At 44.0% G+C, this 17,011-nt stretch overlaps 1 protein-coding gene across 2 annotated transcripts in view; it reads left to right on the top strand.

The window, feature by feature from the left end:
- Window positions 1–17,011, top strand: part of CNOT6L (CCR4-NOT transcription complex subunit 6 like) — a 174,846-nt gene that overhangs the window by 146,447 nt on the left and 11,388 nt on the right. For both annotated transcript variants that reach the window (XM_077476085.1, XM_077476084.1), the window contains exons 11-12: window positions 14,500–14,727; window positions 16,398–16,600. In XM_077476085.1, coding sequence (XP_077332211.1) covers window positions 14,500–14,727; window positions 16,398–16,600 — 431 coding nt within the window. The remainder of the gene's footprint in view (window positions 1–14,499; window positions 14,728–16,397; window positions 16,601–17,011) is intronic.

Raw genomic sequence — 17,011 nt, 5'->3', positions numbered from 1 at the left:
TTCCTTCTCTTTCTCCTTCTTCCTTCTCTTTCTCCTTCTTCCTTCTCTTTCTCCTTCTTCCTTCTCTTTCTCCTTCTTCCTTCTCTTTCTCCTTCTTCCTTCTCTTTCTCCTTCTTCCTTCTCTTTCTCCTTCTTCCTTCTTCCTTCTTCTTCCTTCTCTTTCTCCTTCTTCCTTCTTCTTCCTTCTCTTTCTCCTTCTTCCTTCTTCTTCCTTCTCTTTCTCCTTCTTCCTTCTTCTTCCTTCTCTTTCTCCTTCTTCCTTCTTCTTCCTTCTCTTTCTCCTTCTTCCTCCTTCTTCTTCCTTCTCTTTCTCCTTCTTCCTCCTTCTTCTTCCTTCTCTTTCTCCTTCTTCTTCCTTCTTCTTCCTTCTCTTTCTCCTTCTTCTTCCTTCTTCCTTTTTCTCTTTCTCCTTCTTCTTCCTTTTTCTCTTTCTCCTTCTTCTTCCTTCTCTTTCTCCTTCTTCTTCCTTCTCTTTCTCCTTCTTCTTCCTTCTCTTTCTCCTTCTTCTTCCTTCTCTTTCTCCTTCTTCTTCCTTCTCTTTCTCCTTCTTCTTCCTTCTCTTTCTCCTTCTTCTTCCTTCTCTTTCTCCTTCTTCTTCCTTCTCTTTCTCCTTCTTCCTCCTCCTCAGTTTTTCCAGCCTGTGTGAGAGACCTCACATCTCTCTATAGAGGACCTGTTGTACACCATTCCTATTACAAGGGATGTTTACATTCCTTGTAATAGGAATAAAAGTCCTAAAATAAACTTTAAAGAGAGAGTGCAAAGAAGTTTTAAAGCGCCCCATCTCCATGTGCCTCACGCACAGAAGCGAATGCATACATAAGTCGCGCCCACATATGTAAACGGCGTTGAAATCACACGTGAGGTATTGCCACGTGTTAGCAAGAGCAACAATTCTAGCCCAAGGCGTCTAACTCTAAAATGGTAACTTATAAAAAAATTTAAAGCGTTGCCTATGGAGATTAAGTACCCAAGTTTAGTGCTGTTCCACGAGTGTGCGCAATTTTAAAGCATGACATACTAGGTATCTATTTACTTGTCATAACATCTTTTATATTATACAAAAAAATGGGCTAAGTTTTTACTGTGGGAGTTTTTATTTTTATTATTTTTTTTAATTCATGAAACGTGTTTGAAAAATTTCCTGCCCAAATACCGTGTGACAAAAAGTTGCAATCAATGATCGCCATTTTACTCCCTAGAGTCTCTGTATATGTGTGTGTTCTGAGTAATTTTCTAGCAAAAAAATAGGTTTTTACATGTAGGAGAGCCAGAATAGGCCTGGTATGGAAGTGGTTAACCAGTCCCCTCAAGCAATTTATTTTTTGCATGTTATGTACATTTTTATTTTTTGGCATAAAATTATCTAAAACACCAGGCATAATATAAATTCTGAAAACGGAGTCCTTGTAGAATACAACGATGGTTGTTGCAGTTTTTTTTATGTTGCTCTCATTTGCGCAGCAGTTTTTCTGAAAATGTTTTAATAAAAAAATATGCTAAAATGAATTTTGGTGCAAAAACTCCTGATGTAAACCCTTCTACATTTTACCAATAAAAGGGGAATTCTGTCAAGTAAATGGATACCAATTATTTTTTTATATATTCTACCGCCAAAAGCCCCTTTAATGTTGGCCTACATCTCCATGTAAACAGAAGTTTAGAGACCGGGAAAAAACCCACTGCCAGCACATTCAGGATCAGCAGTGTTTGGCAGAAAATGCTTGCCATGTTTGTTGCTTCAGCGTTTATTTTTAATGGGCAGAATAAATTATTCTGACCTATAGAATGAGTTGATGCCTGAGCGCTTGACCAGCTTAAAGTAGTTTACAAAAACACAGCTTTTGATGCAGCTTTCCTCCTGCTGGGAGAAGGGCATTTAGGAGAGCAGGGTGAATTGCCAGTGTGCATGAGGCCTAAGTTTACAGCCCATCGGTTTAAAGTGAACTGTGAATTATGACCCTAAAATTATTGCTCTCATGCTGACATTAATGGTGATACCTTGCCTGTATGACCCAATGTCAGTTTAAACCTGTGTTCATTTCCTGGTATGTACAGGGCGATGTTTTTTTTTTTTTTTTTTTTTTTTTAAATTAAATCTAGTTGTGCATTTTTGTTTTTTTCTTTATCCCTGATGTTTTCCCTTTCCTCCAATGTGGCTAATCAAGCACAGATCGCCCAGATCAATTTTACATGAGACGGGAGCCAACTGAATGAAACGGTAACGGCTACTGCACCCGTGAGCTTGTTTTTAAGACTCACTCTCTTGATGTATGTCCAACGTGGCAAAAGTAGTTAAGCTGATCGTAGACTGCAGTATTTCGGTCTGGAATGTTTGATTTTTTTATTGGTTTAATAAAGTCAAATCAGTTTAGTTTTGAAGCTTTTTACTGTATTTGGCCAGGAAACCTGCATTTTGAGAATGAGAAGCCCTAACAGCCTCAATGTTCTAAAGGAAATTAATTTTAATATAGCAATGAGTATTTCAATTTCTTGTCAGACATTGCATTCATCGACACTATTTGTAGTTCAATTTAAGTGGTTCAAATGGCAAAACTTTTACCTTCCCCCCCCCCCCCCCCAAGACAGTCTTTCGGGACAGCCACCATAGAGACCCCGGCTCCTCCCTTCCTAGGAAACACCGCCTTCAATTTCAGATTTAAGCCTCATCCTCCCTTCAGCCCCCAGTTATGTTTCCTCCGGCGGGGAGACACCGCTAGGGAACCGAGGCCGGTCAGCTGGGGAGGCTGAGGCTAATCCATTTAAAATGACATTTACAAAAATATACCTTTTTAAGAGGTATGAGCGGAAGTGACGTTTTGACGTTGCTTTCGCCGTCCTATGGTATAGAGATGAGTGGGGGCCATCTTAGCCTCACTCATCTCCATACCCAGCTAGCAAAAGGACCCGATCGCCTCCGCCGCTACCGCCGGCTCCAGTAAGCGGCGGGAGGGGAGGTGGCACCTCTCCCGCCACCGATAGCGGTGATCTTGCGGTGAATCTGCCGCGGAGACCACAGTTATCGTACAGACGACCGGCGCCTGAAGAGATGGATATCTCGGTTGTGGCAGCAGCTGCTGCCGTTACTGAGATATCCCTCTTCAAAAATAGGACTTGCATCATCGTGCGCTGGCCGTTAAATGGTTAATACTGCCTGTTTTCTTTTGTGTTTCAGAAATCCACCAGCAAGTCGCCCCATGGGTCCAAGAAGAAATGTCCTTCATGTAGGGCTTCTATGGGGGAGTCTTGGACTAAAGCACTTATTAGGGAGTGCATTGATGGGTGGCTGGTGAGGGAACAGACAGCAGAGCAGGGTGTGGACCTAGCGCCACCAGTAAGGGAGCTCTCTAGCACCTTTCAGTCATTTGAGGAGCAATTTTCCAGGTTTCAGTTACCTCAGTCCCAGAGTAACCTCCCACCAGCACAACAGAGCGGTTCACCTATCCCTGTGGGTATTGTCCCTGCAGGTGGGGATAAGCCAGAAGGCTCCAGGGAGGTAGTTGAGAGCGATGCAGATAGTGCAGTCTGATTCCCAGGGGGAGTCGGATGAGTAAGGTTTGGATGGGGAATCCAAAAGGTCCTCAGGGTATAAGCTTTCTCTTGAAGTGGAGGATCTCTTAAGAGCCGTTCACACCACTAGGTATTCAAGAGGAAAGGAAGACCTTGTCACTTCATGATCAGATGTACAAGGGTTTGGGGGAACAGAAGAAGAGGGTGTTCCCAGTTCACAAGGTCCTGATACCATCAAGAAGGAATGGCAGAATCCAGAGACGAAACCCTTTTTCTCAAGAGCTTTGAAACAAAGGTTTCCTTTTGCAGAAGAGACTCTGGTATGGAACAAGTCTCCTAGGCTAGAGGCGGCCTTTTCTCAAGTGTCCAGGCATACAGATCTGGCCTTTGAGGAAGGATGGATTCACATTTGAAAAAGGCTTGGGACTCTTCTCAGGGAAATATGAAACTAGCCATGGCGGCCACTGTAGTAGCCCGTAATATGGAATACTGGCTCACACAAATTAAGGCCCATATAGAAGCAGGAACATCAGAGGAAACCATCCTGTCTTCCTTTCTCATGCTACTCAAAGGAGTAGCTTATATTGCAGATGCTTCGGCAGAATCTGTCTGTCTGCAAGGTCCACGTCCCAGACCAGTTCAGCAAGGAGAGCTTTATGGCTGAAAGCATCCAAAATTAAACCTTGTGGGATATTAGGACCAGGGTTGGAGGCTGTCCTGGATCGGACGGCCGATAATAAAAAAAAATCCTTCCCTATTAAAAGAAAATATGGGGCTTCAGGTCAAAGGAAAGGCTCGCCCTCAGAAGAAGGTGGAGGCCCCAAAGACCGAAAGACAGAGTCCTGGGTGCTAAAGGGGGGGATTTTTCGCCCTCCTGAACAGCCCAAAAATACCCAATGACAGGATCATGGTGGGAGGAAGGTTGGGGGCTTTCCTCCCAGTGTGAAAGGATCCCCTCCAATCAGTTCGTGCTGGGGATAATAAGAGGTTATCGGTTGGAGTTCTCGTATCCCAACCCCCCCCCCCCCCCCCCCCCCGCTCAGGTTTCTTGTTACCGAGATGCCAAGGTGTGCAGAAAAATTCATGTGCTCTTCTGTCCTTCCTACAAGAGTTGGAAGAACAGGAGTTGGTGGTAAGGGTTCTGAATCTGTCACCTACAGGAGATTCCGGATGGATTCGGTGTACTCGGTGAAGGCACTTCTACCAAACTGTTTCATGGCATCAATAGTTTTGAAACAATTCTCAGGCTGGCAGTAAGAATAGTGGAAGGGGTACTTCATCTCCAATTCAAAGCCCTTCCCTTTGGTCTGTCCTCTTCTCCCTGTATCTTCACCAAGGTTATGGTAGAGGTGCTGGCGTTGCTGCGGCTCAAGGGCATCACGATTGTTTATCTAGACTATCTCCTCCTGTTTGCGCCTTCCCGGAGCAGTTGGCTCGAGATCTTCAGGTAACAAGAGACATCTTGGAGAACCTGGGTTGGCTCTTAAACCTGGAGAAATCCAATTTAATCCCATCCCAAAGAGTCACTTTTCTGGGCTATGTGTTGGATTTGACAGAGCAAAGGGTCTTTCTTCCCTCTGAAAAAATTCAGAAGATAGACCGTGCAATGTTGCTTCTCCAGGGCACCTGTCAGGTCTTGGTTAGGGTGATTATGTAGGCTCTAGGCTTACTGAAATCCACACTTCCAGCAGTGCAGTGGGAGGGATTATGTTTTCGTCCTCTGCAACTGTTCATTTTGAAGATCTGGGACCACAGCCAGGGGGTCTTTGGATTCACTGGTTCCAGTTCCATCGCAGGTCTAGAGGTCTCTCTGGTGGAGAAAGGAGGTAAATCTGTCACGGCCTGGAGTGGGTCCTACCAGTATCCAGGACTGTAACAACCGATGCGAGTGGTTCAGTTTGGGGAGCGTCTCTAGGTGCCAGGATGGTGCAGGGTTCCTGGGGGAAGACTGAGGCAATGAGGTCCTTGAATTGGAGGGAGCTGACAGCGGTGGACCTGGCACTCAGAGCTTTTCAGGGTCAACATGCGAGTTCGGTCAGGCAACTCCTCGGTGGTGGCCTATATCAACGGGGGCCCACCGGGGTGCGGAACACTTTGGGTTCTGTCAGAATCCATCCTCAGATGGGCCGAGGCCAATTTTCTGTCTCTCTGCGATTAATTTGAAGCGAGACCAGAATCTGGTAGCGGACTTCCTCAGCAGGAAGACTGAGGGAAGGCAACTGGGTATTGAAGCAGGAGGTCTTCAAATTGATCACCAGAAGGTGGGGGATCCCATCGGTTTGATTTTATTTTTTATTTTATTTTGCCTGAAGGGAAAACACAAAGGCGTGTCTCTTCTTTTCCCTAAGCAGGCAGGACGGGGTGTTGGGAGTGGATGCCTGGCTCAGAGCTGCGGGTTCTCCAGGTGCTATGCCTCCCCCCTTCTTGGGTTGAGTCCTGCAGTTTTGAGAATTTCAGGTGGAGAACACAGTTCTCATCCTGATTGCCCCACACTGGCCTAGGCCATGGTTCTCCATTCTGAAGGGCTTGGCTGCAAAACCTCCCTAGATACTCCCCAGTCCTGGAGAATTTTCTGTTCCAGGGGTCAGTCTGTTGTCCTCAGGTAGAGCGGTGGAACCTCGCAGCTTGGCTTCTGAAGAAGTTACTAAAAGGTTTTCTGATCACTTGGTGGCTACGCTTTTAAATTGTAGAAAGAGGAAAACTCAAGCTATTTACCGGAAGGTGTAGAAGCGTTTCAATAGTTGGTGCTTAGAAAGCTCTTTCAATATACACAGCTCCGTAGCAGTGTTGGAGTTTCTGCAGGCAGGGGCAGATAAAGGCCTAGCCCTTAGTACCCTGAAAGGACAAGTATCTGCTTTTGAGTGTTTTTCTAGAAAAGCCACTAGCGATAGATCCATGGGTAGTGAGGTTTTTTAAAGTCTTGAGTAGACAGGCCTGTGAGAATCTCTCCTTTCCTGCTGTGGGATCTTTCTTTAGTTTTGCAGGAGCTCACAGGGGAACCCTTTGAACTGTTGAGAACCTGCACATTAAAATGGATCACCCTCAAAACTGTATTTTTGGTGGTGATCACTACGGCTAGGAGAGTAAGTGAATTAGCACTTTTTCAGGTTTTCCCGGACCGTGTAGTTTTTTAAAACGGATCCGGCATTTTTGCCGAAAGTAGCCTCTGGATTTCACAGGGGTCAGGAGATTGTTACCTTTTTGTTTGAGACCTGTGAGGGAACAGGAACGTATTTTTCATAGTTTGGACATTAGACGGTGCATCCTGCAATATTTAGTTAGTACAAGTCCGTTTAGGAAGTCTGACTCCTTTTTTTTTTTTTTTTTTTTTGTTTTGTTCTCGGGGTCCAGAACCTCTAGGCGTACAATTGCCAGATGGTTGAGGATGGCTATTAGTCAGGCTCTGGTGATTGGGCGGAACCTCCAGTGGGTATTAAAGCGCAATCCACTCGGTCAGTGGCGACTTCTCAGGCATAGTGGGCTGGTGCTTCGTCTGAGCAGATTTGTAGGGCTGCAATATGGTCCAGTTTTCTACGTTTTTTGACACACTAGATTGGATCTGCTGTCTGCTAAAGACCAAGCCTTTGGTCGTAAAGGTGCTGCAGGCGGTTGTCACACCCTAATGCAAGGTGCTCGCTTATCCTCTCTATGGTGGCTGTCCTGAAAGACTGTCTTGGGGAAAAACTGAGTTACTTATCGGTAACCTTTTTCCAGTAGTCTTTCAGGACAACACCGATACCTACCCTGATTGGAACTTTTTATGAAGAACTCATTGCATGAGACCGTCAGGTAAGACATAATGTTTGGTTTTGACGTGTTCTTGTTTCTCCCCAGTGGCCCGGAGGGACTCGTGAAGAACTGAGGGGCTGAAGGGAGGATGAGGCTTAAATCTGAAATTGAAGGTGGTGGTTCCTAGGAAGGGAGGAGCCGGTGTCTCTATGGTGGCTGTCCTGAGACTCCTGGAAAAGAATGTTACCGGTAAGTAACTGCAACCTCAGGATTGAGACATTTGGGTCCTACATTGGCATGCTGTAAGCATAGCGACAGTTTCTGTCCTGGCACTCTGAAAAATGTATATTGTAAATTAACCGCTTGCCACCCAAACCAATTCTGGCATTTCTCTCCTACATGTGAAACTTTTTGATGGGCACTGGTATACCCAATACAGAAAGTTCACACCCTATATAACCCCTCCTCCTACCAGGAGTACCTTCCTTTTTTTCACCGGTGTCTAAGGTGTTGGTCACGAGTGAAGATGTGCTCTGAATATGAAGCACGAGGTTTTGCCTGTAATGCCTCTCCTTGCTGGGATGGACCCCAGGACCCAGGGCTTTTTGGTCATGCCTACATTACCTAAAGTGTTTTCTTGGTGAGGTGCTAATACAGGTCCAAGGGAGTGGAACCCCAATAAAAAGGGACCCGGTCTTTGAAGGTTTGCTAATGCAGCCTGCCGTGATGGGAGAAGTTTGGATCTGTCTGTTACAGCAGTATCCTGCAGCGAGGGTAAGGGAAAAAGCCTAGGAACTGTAAAAAGTCCACCTATGGGTTTTTTTTATTTTTTTTCTTCTTCCATGAGTAAAATGTCATGTCTTAAAGTCCTACACTAGAGGGGAATAAATGCACATACCTTGGTACGCTGCTTTTCAGTCAGCTCGGTGTCCCTCTAAAACAGCATGTGTGTGTGGTCTCTGCAGCCAGGAGGGGATTCTTACCCTTGAACAAAGTTTTGCAGCATGTTCTTCACCATACCCCCCCCCCCCCCCCCCCGGAAAACTGAGGGTCTGGAAGGTACAACAGTGGGGTGTAGTGGTGGCTTCCCTATGTTATATTTACCACTAACCGAGTCAGCTGAAAGATTCCCCACATAGCCATAAAGCTTTTACTCCCCAGCCCTTGTCCATACTTGATTATTCATGAGGACCGAGCCTCCCCTTCTATGGGTCTGGACTGGCAGACCCGAAAAACTGTCCACACATGTGGACTACTGTTAGTTTGAAACAAGTGGTGAGGGGGCGTGGCTTAGGCACGGCGCAGTGTTCAGGATGTAACGTCCATGAGGGGATTCATAAAGGCATTTCCAATACAGGAAATCCATTTTTACTCTAACTGCATTGTACTGCTAGACTATTGCTCAGCAAATAGTGCCTCTGCTTTTGTGCTTTGCACTATGGCTTCCAAAAAAACACCACAAAAGTACCAAAAATTCCACCCCCAGGTGCTGGGAACTCCAGTCGTGCATGCACACACTGATCCTCTCCTGAAATACCAGATACAGCAAGCCAGGGTGAGTTATTGGAACCAATTGGTGGTGCAGCTGCTTCTCGCATCTCAGCCCCTGTATACGTGACGGAAGATGCATTTTCTTCTGCCCTGCAGGGTCTAGAAGGAAGGTTAGTGGCTTTAATCGCAGCCTCCATCCAAAAGGATAGGAAGTGTGTTAGACCCCCCCCCCCCCCCGTCAGACCCTTCACCAAGGGAACAGTGGGTACAGGATGAGGTGTTGCCCTCAGACGAAAGACACTGATTACTCCTCTAGGGAGGAGACAACGATGGATGAACCTTTCAGCCTCGCAATCTGAAAAAATGGTGGCACAATCTCTTACTGAGATGGTTCGTTCCACTTTCAAGCTACCCCTAATGGAGTCAGCTGAAAGTTCTGTTTTATTTAGGTTCCTTTTACAACCTTCACAGCCTTTGCATGCATTTCCTGTCGTGCATTACTAGAACAGCTTATTTATGCGGAATTGGATCACCCGGATAAGCATTGTCTCCTTCCAATGAGATTCATAGCACTCTATCCCATGGAGGAGAAATTTTCCAAAAAATGGCATGTACCAGCAGTTGACGCCATTTCCAGCATGAATAAGTCTTTTGTCCAGTAGACAATGCACAAATGCTTAACTACTTCCCACCCGGCCAATGTGTATATATACGGCTAGGTGGGAGCCTTCTACTTCTGAATGGATGTTCCTGAATGTCCTTCAGAAGTAGGGTGATCGCGTGCCCACGCAGTGGCGCGATCGCAATGTGCTTGTGTCACCCGGACACGGCGCATCTCGGATCGGCAGGAGGGCTCTGTGATTGGCCCTCCTGAACGTGACGGTCATGTCCAATCACAGCCGTAATGTGATGTAAACAAACAACCGGTTGCTAGGCAATCGGCTCTCCTTTCCTCACACGGAAGGCGTCGCTGAGGAGAGCAGATCGCTGCAGCCGGCTGACTATCAGGGAGCATGAGCTGTGTGTTAGCTTTTTACTCACTGATCACCAGTCTAGTCTAAAACACAGTGAAAACACAATGTGCCAACACATGTCCCCCAATAATAAAAACACATGTCCCCCACATATGTCCCAATGATTATCTGCATACATGTCTGTGATCACCTGCACACATCTGTACATGGTCATTTGCGTACATATGTCCGTGATCACGCAAACCAATTTTATTTTTTTACCAAAGACATGTAGCAGAATACATTTTGGCTTAAATTTATGACAAAATTAGTTTTTATTGGATTTCTTTTAAAATGGAAAGAAGAAAATATTGTGTTTTTTTTTTTTTTTTTTTTTTTTCCAAATTTACACTATTTTTCGTGACTAAATACTGCCAAAATAAAGCTCTATTTGTGCAAAAGATAAAAATTTCATGTGGGTACAGCGTAAGACCACGCAATTGTCATTGAAAGTGTGAGAGCGCTGAAAGCTGAAAATTGGGCTGGGAAGGAAGGGGGCGAAAGTGCCCTGTATTGTAGTGGTTAAGGATCCAACAGATAAAATGTTGAAATTCCTGTTTAAAAGCACTTTTCCTTGGTAGGTGCCGTTATTCAGCCTGCAGTCGCTGCAAAAGGCATCTGTCAATCCCGAAAAGACCAGTTTTGACGAGCCCTTAAGGAGGTTCCTGCACAACAAGCTTGTGATTTGTCCAAACTACCAAAAGCATTGTTTTGCCATAGACTCCATGAAAGAGTCTATTTACCAGGTGTCCTGCCTTGCGCTTGTGCTAGTGCACATGCGCAGGATCCTGTGTGGGTGTTTTTTTTTTTTTTTTTTTTTTTTTTTTTTTTATTAAACATGCATACAGATATGTCACATTAATCCACGAAATATCTACAAATAGGAAAGCGCATAAAACAAATAAATAAACCTGGCACCTCTAGGACGAAAGTAACTTGGCGTATACTAAACAAAACATTAGAGACATAGATGCATTTTACTCAACAAGTTGTTCACCGCTAATTTCAAACTTTAAACCATGGCAGCTTCTTGTATACAGAATCTAGTTATATTTCTATCGTGCCCTAGTTTAGTCTCTCCTACATCTCACTCCTCTACTTCTACCATTTGCCCCCATCTAATACTTCTACCTCACTCCTCTCCACTAGGTAAACCATCGTATAGTTGATTACTAGGGTCTATCCAGCATGACCATATTTTACCAAACCTTTGGGGATCCTATGGTTAAAAAATTGATCAGCCGAAACACCATGCAAAAAGCTCCTGACTGGTTTTCCTTTTCATGGGGATTGGCCATTTGGGGATTTGTGTAAATGCATCTAAATTCTTTCTAGTGGTGGAAAAGTGCTCTCTTGCCAGTCAAAAGTGAAAGTATAAATGCCCTTCATTGAAGCGGACGTTCTCCTGTGCCAGGGACATCCGCCTCTAGGCAGTGATGACTGCCTCCGCCGTCTGACTCTAGAGGAAAGCCTCAGTCAGGCCCAGGCACAAAAGTCCTGGGGGGCGGAAACCTGCAAAGCAGAATTCAAAAGCCTCGTTGTGAAGGGGCGCCCCCCTTTCCAGAGTCAGAGTAGGGGGAAGACTTCTGCAATACTCAGATGTTTGGCAAGAGGAAATTCAGGACAGATGGTTCATCTCCATGGTCCCTCTAGGGTACAAACTAGAATTTCGTCAGTTTCCACCGTCTGGTTTTCGGAGGTCAAACGTTCCCAAAGATCCAGGGAAAAGGCAATCTGTTTTGGGCACTCGACCGAATACGGACTCGGGGAGTGATCATACAAATCCACACAGAAGAGCAAGGCTTGGGGTTTTATTCAAATCTCTTTACGGTACCAAAACCAAATGGAGATGTCTGACCCATTCTAGATCTAAAGAATCAGAAACTGTTCCTGAAGATCCGCTCTTTTTGCATGGAGTCGATCAGGTCAGTGGTGTCTATCCTGCTTGGAGGAGAACTTCTATCGACATCAGGGATGCATATCTCCATGTCGCTAGATTTGACAGCCTGAAAAATGTCTGGGTGAAGGGACCATTCCCCCTGGAATAACTGTTGGCGACTCAGGTAGTCTGCCCGCCAATTTTCTACTCCCGGAATGAAGACCGCCGACAGGCACGGAACATTCCTTTCTGCCCAAGTTAGAATATGGTTCACTTCTGTGCGACTCTTGGTGCCCCCTTGGTGACTGATATAGGCCACAGCTGTGGCACTGTCAGATTGGACCCTGACAGGACAATCCGGTAACCTGAAAGTCCAGGCCTTCAGAGCCAGATGCACTGCCCGAATCTCTAGGATACTGATGAGCAAGGCTCTTTCGGTTGTCTTCTCTAGCACTGCTCCCCAACCTGAAAGGCTGGCATCTGTCATTACCACCTTCCAGATAACTGGTCTAAAGTATTTTCCTTTCAGCAGATTCTGGGTTAGTAACAAAAAAAAACAAAAAACAAAAAAAAATACATGCTTAAAAAAACAAAACAAAAAAAACCCAGTAAAGTTAGCCCAATTTTTTTGCATAATGTGATAGATGACGATACGCCGAGTAAATACCCAACATGTCACGCTTCAAAATTGCACGCGCTCGTGGAATGGAGCCAAATGTTGGTATTTAAAAATCCCCATAGGCGACGCTTCAAATTTTTTTTATTGGTTACATGTTTTGCGTTACAGAGGTCTAGTGCTATAATTATTGCTCTCGCTCTAACGTTCGCGGCGATACCTCACATGTGTGGTTTGCACACAGTTTTCATATGTGGGCGGGACTTGCATATGCGTTCGCTTCTGTGTACGAGCTCATTTTTATTAAATTTTTTTATTATTCATTTTTTTATTTTATTTGACACTTAGGAATAAAAGTAATCACCTTTTAATAAAAAAAATAAAAAAATGTAAACATCCCTTGTAATAGGAATATGGCACGATCAGACCTACTTACAGTGAGATATGGGGTCAATAAGACCCCATATCTCACCTCTAGGCTGGGAAGCAAAAAAAAAGATCCTGGCTTCCTAGCCAAATCGACGCCGTTATTTTGAATGCAGAGGTCGGTCGTGATGTCATAACATCGCGCCTGGCCTCCGAACGATCAGAGACTCCGGGGACGATCTGGTCCGCCTGAAATCTCTATGGTATTATCCATTGGCCAACGGATCCTGTGATAGACTCACCGATGGAAGCGGTGAGTCGGTAGAAGCACCGGAGGGCGGCAGGAGGGGATGGGAAACGTCCCCTCCCATAAGAACGATCAAGCGGCGGAACAGCCGCTATGATCGTTCTTATGGTGCAGGGAATTGCCGGCTGAAAACGCTGATATCTGAATTAGGTCTGTGGCCTCAGGCATCATTCAGATATACCCCCGGAAATTCAAGGACGTCCCTGGACGTACTTTGGGGTATAAGTGGTTAACCACTTGCCGACCAGTCGGCAAGTGGTACTGCGGCAGGTCTGCTCTCCTGCGCAAATAGCCATACCTGAGATTGCGGGCGCGCCCGCGGGTCTATGTCCACCGGCTGCCTACGATCGCTGTACACAGAATAAGGATCTTCCATTGTAAACAAGGTGGATCCCCATTCTGATGGGACATCTCAGATCTGCTGTTCCCAGTATGTCTCAGGCAGCCCACTCCATTCATTTTGTTCTGGGGTCTAGACATCCCCTTATCTCTCCCCCTATGCTGGAAAGCCTGAGATCAAAAAAAAAATCACCTCAAGCTTCCCAGCAAAAAAGTGTATAATTTTTACGCCCAGCTTAAAAACCCAGCACATTCTACAAAGTTGCTGCTTTCCTTAAGTTTAGGAAATTCTAGAAGCCATTGGTCCTGTACACTGTGTGGTGTGACCGATGCTGCCCAGAATAATAAAAGCAAATATAGCCAGGCAGAGGGGAATTGTGGCTTTTTTTAATCTTTTTTTTTTATTTTGTTGTATAGTCTGAAAACAATAGACTATACAGTCTAGTTGACCAAGGTACCTCAAGGCAAGCAAAGGGGCTAAAAATAAAATATCATCCTAGGTATTTAATGTAAAGTGTTGACTTGAATAGGTCCACTCAATATGTATGTAAAGCCATAACTTTTTTTGTTTTTTTTTTTTTTCTTTTATTTTTTTCTTTTGGATAGAGTGGGGAAAGGTTGAAATGCCTGCTAGGTTATATTTTTCTGTATATGTGTCATTGGGAAAATGTAAATTTTCTATTCCAGAGACGTAACAGGAGCTTAGAGGGAATTACCGGTCTAAATTGCATATTAGGCGAGGTTGAAAAGACACAAGTCCATCAAGTCCAACCTATGTGTGTGATTTTTGTCGTATTGCATTGTATATCCATGTATGTTGTGGTTATTTAGGTGCATATCTGTTTTTTTTTTTTTTTTTTTTAACTATCGATTCCCCCCTGCTGAAACCACCGCCTGTGGAAGAGAATTCCACATCCTTACCACTATTACAGTAACGAACCCTCTATGCTGTTTAAAGTTAAACCGCTTTTCTTCAAACTTTAGTGAATGGCTGTGTGTCTTATTAAATTTTTTTTGCTGAAAAGTTTTATCCCTATTGTGGGTCATTTTTGGATTTCCCCTCCCTTTTTCTCTACCAGTACGGGGGGGTGGGGGGGGGATGAATCTCCCTGACTGAGACAAAAAAATCTGAGCAATTATAACACTTTACCACCCTAGCTAGAATTAAACCTTTAAACAATATTTTTGTCAGGGGGGAAAAAAATTAACTGGCTTTGGGCACATCTGAATAACATTATTTGTTTCTTAGGCATGAAACCACATCATTCAACGGAAAAAACGCTACTCATGGTAGCAAATGCCCATATGCATTGGGACCCAGAGTACTCTGATGTCAAGCTTATCCAAACTATGATGTTTGTGTCTGAATTGAAAAGCATTTTAGAGAAGGCTGCAAGTCGACCTGGCAGCCCTGCACCTGATCCAAATTCCATCCCCTTTGTCTTGTGTGCTGATCTAAATTCTTTACCGGATTCAGGTAAAATTAACTAGGCTTTAATTTGCTAGTCCCTTCTTCATGTCTTCCTTTTTTTTTTTTTTTCTTTTTTTTTTTAAATGGCAATTTGCCTTTTATCTTGGGACTTGAGGCAAAGATTGGATATATGATTTTACATTAACAGTAGAACGTTGATGGCCTATATGTACAATTATTGTACCTATGCTAATTCAGCTTTTATATTCGGTCCAATGGTATATTAAAGTAAACCAGTGTCCAGATTATGTACACCAGCCCTCAAAATTTCTGCTCTACTTTGCGAGTGGCTTATGAGAGCTGGTGAGCGTTGGCTGCCTGGAAGTGGGGGGGGGGGGGGGGGGCCACAAGCACCACCGGTAGGGGTGGCTGAATGGAAGCTTTTCTCTCAGTGATTGCCCAGAGGAAGAGAAGAGACCTGGCCGGATCATCAAAGCTCAGAACATTGCTGTAGCAGCTTTCATTTTAATTGCTGTGTGCTCCCTGCACTTGCTGTCACTCACAGCCCCTCCTCCTGGCCGGGGTAATTCGATAGACAGATAATCTGTCCAATCCTGGGATGCGTGATGTATATTAAAGTACCTAGGCCAGGAGGCAGGGCTCCTTGGCGAGCGCAGAAATCGCACAGCAATTGAAATAAAAGCTGTTAGTGATGTTCCGTGCTCTGATCCATTCTTGCCCGGAACAGGTGAGGTAGCACTGATAAATTTAATAATTTTTTATAACTTAATTCTGCATAAAACATTTCCGTGTCATTTCATGAGATCATTTATGAGGGCGTGTTTAGGGGCGGATTTAGGGGCAGGGGTTGGATGGGACAACTGGTAGCAAGTAAACCCTTGACCTGGCTAGTAGCTCAGGACTAGCACTAAAGTATGTACATATCCTGGGGAGATAAAAAATGTAACCGCGGTACATACATTTTTTTTACTGGTAAGTTCTTTGCAGCCTTCAAATGTAAATGACCAGAATGTGCCTCTAAGCTCTTAGAAAAGGACTGAAATCAGCCTTGAGTTTTTGCTTTGATCTTTGAGGATCTTTGGGAATTGCTTTACAGTACAAGCCACTCAAGGTGCGATTGAGGGTTTGTTTTTAACAGCTCTAACAGCTTGTTAAGAATATGTGAATAATTTGATGTCCCATAGTCTGGGCACCGGTGTATTTTATAAAGGTTTTAATGTATATTGGTTTTAGATTTGAAAGATTTGTTAATGTATTCATTGTAAATTTTTACATGTGTTAAAAATGGCCGGGAGTTCTCTTGCTCTTTTACCTTGTGTGTGTGTGTGTGTGTGTGTGTGTGTGTGTATATACTAGTACTTTTTTAATTTTGTATATTTTAGCTCACCCAGGAAAAGTTAGCTTAGGCGCAAGATTTATCTCCAGGTGATTTTATCCCTTAATAGTTTTAGTTCAATGAGGGTGCTGATTGCAATGTGTGACATTCCTGAGGGCTACTAGAGTGAAAATTCACAAATATGTATGACTGTTTGCCTGCAAAATGTGAAATTCATGTTCTAGCGGGTAAACTTTGGTGAATATTCACTATAGTATGTACACAACATAGCAATATATAGTATATGGTATTTCAAGCCAAGTGCTGGGAATGTGCAAACAATTTAGATTTTTTTATTTTTTTTGCCCAGCATTGTATTTACATTTGTTTTGTGCAACAGGTGTGGTGGAGTATCTGACAAATGGAGTGGTAGCTGACAATCACAAGGACTTTAAGGAGCTTCGATACAATGAGTGTCTCTCAAACTTCAGCTACAATGGAAAGAATGGGACCCCGGATGGAAGAATTAGTCATGGCTTCCAACTGAGGAGTGCCTATGAAAACAACTTGATGCCTTACACCAATTACACCTTTGATTTCAAGGTACGCTGATTATGTAATTTATTATGATTAAATGCAGTTTGGCTTCAAAGTGGCATAAAAATGTATCACGGTGGGGGTAAGTATTTGCACCCAACCGGAAAGTCAATCTGTGCCAATGGGGCTAAAGACAATAATACACTTGGGAGTCTCTAAAATGTGTACAGTCTGTATAGAAAATCGCCCCCTTTTAAAATGTACCTTTTTGTTGCTTTGCAACCTGAAATTAAGACACCATTTTTTATTTTATGCCTATTTACGGAGTTCAACTTGCGTTCAAGTGAAAGATGTATACCAGCAACGTGCCATTGAGTTTTGAAAAAGGATCACCCCCTTGTGTCAATATTTTTTTGAACCACCTTTTGCTTCAATTATAGCCTTTAGTCTGTTGGGATGTCTCTAGTAATGTTGCAC

The sequence above is a fragment of the Lithobates pipiens genome, unplaced genomic scaffold (assembly GCF_037356315.1).
Source record: "Lithobates pipiens isolate NorthernLeopardFrog02 unplaced genomic scaffold, aLitPip1_a1.2 Scaffold_13, whole genome shotgun sequence".
In the NCBI taxonomy this organism is placed as follows: Eukaryota; Metazoa; Chordata; class Amphibia; order Anura; family Ranidae; genus Lithobates; species Lithobates pipiens.
Note: the sequence above shows the minus strand (reverse complement) of the source record. Positions and strands in the feature narration are given on the sequence as shown.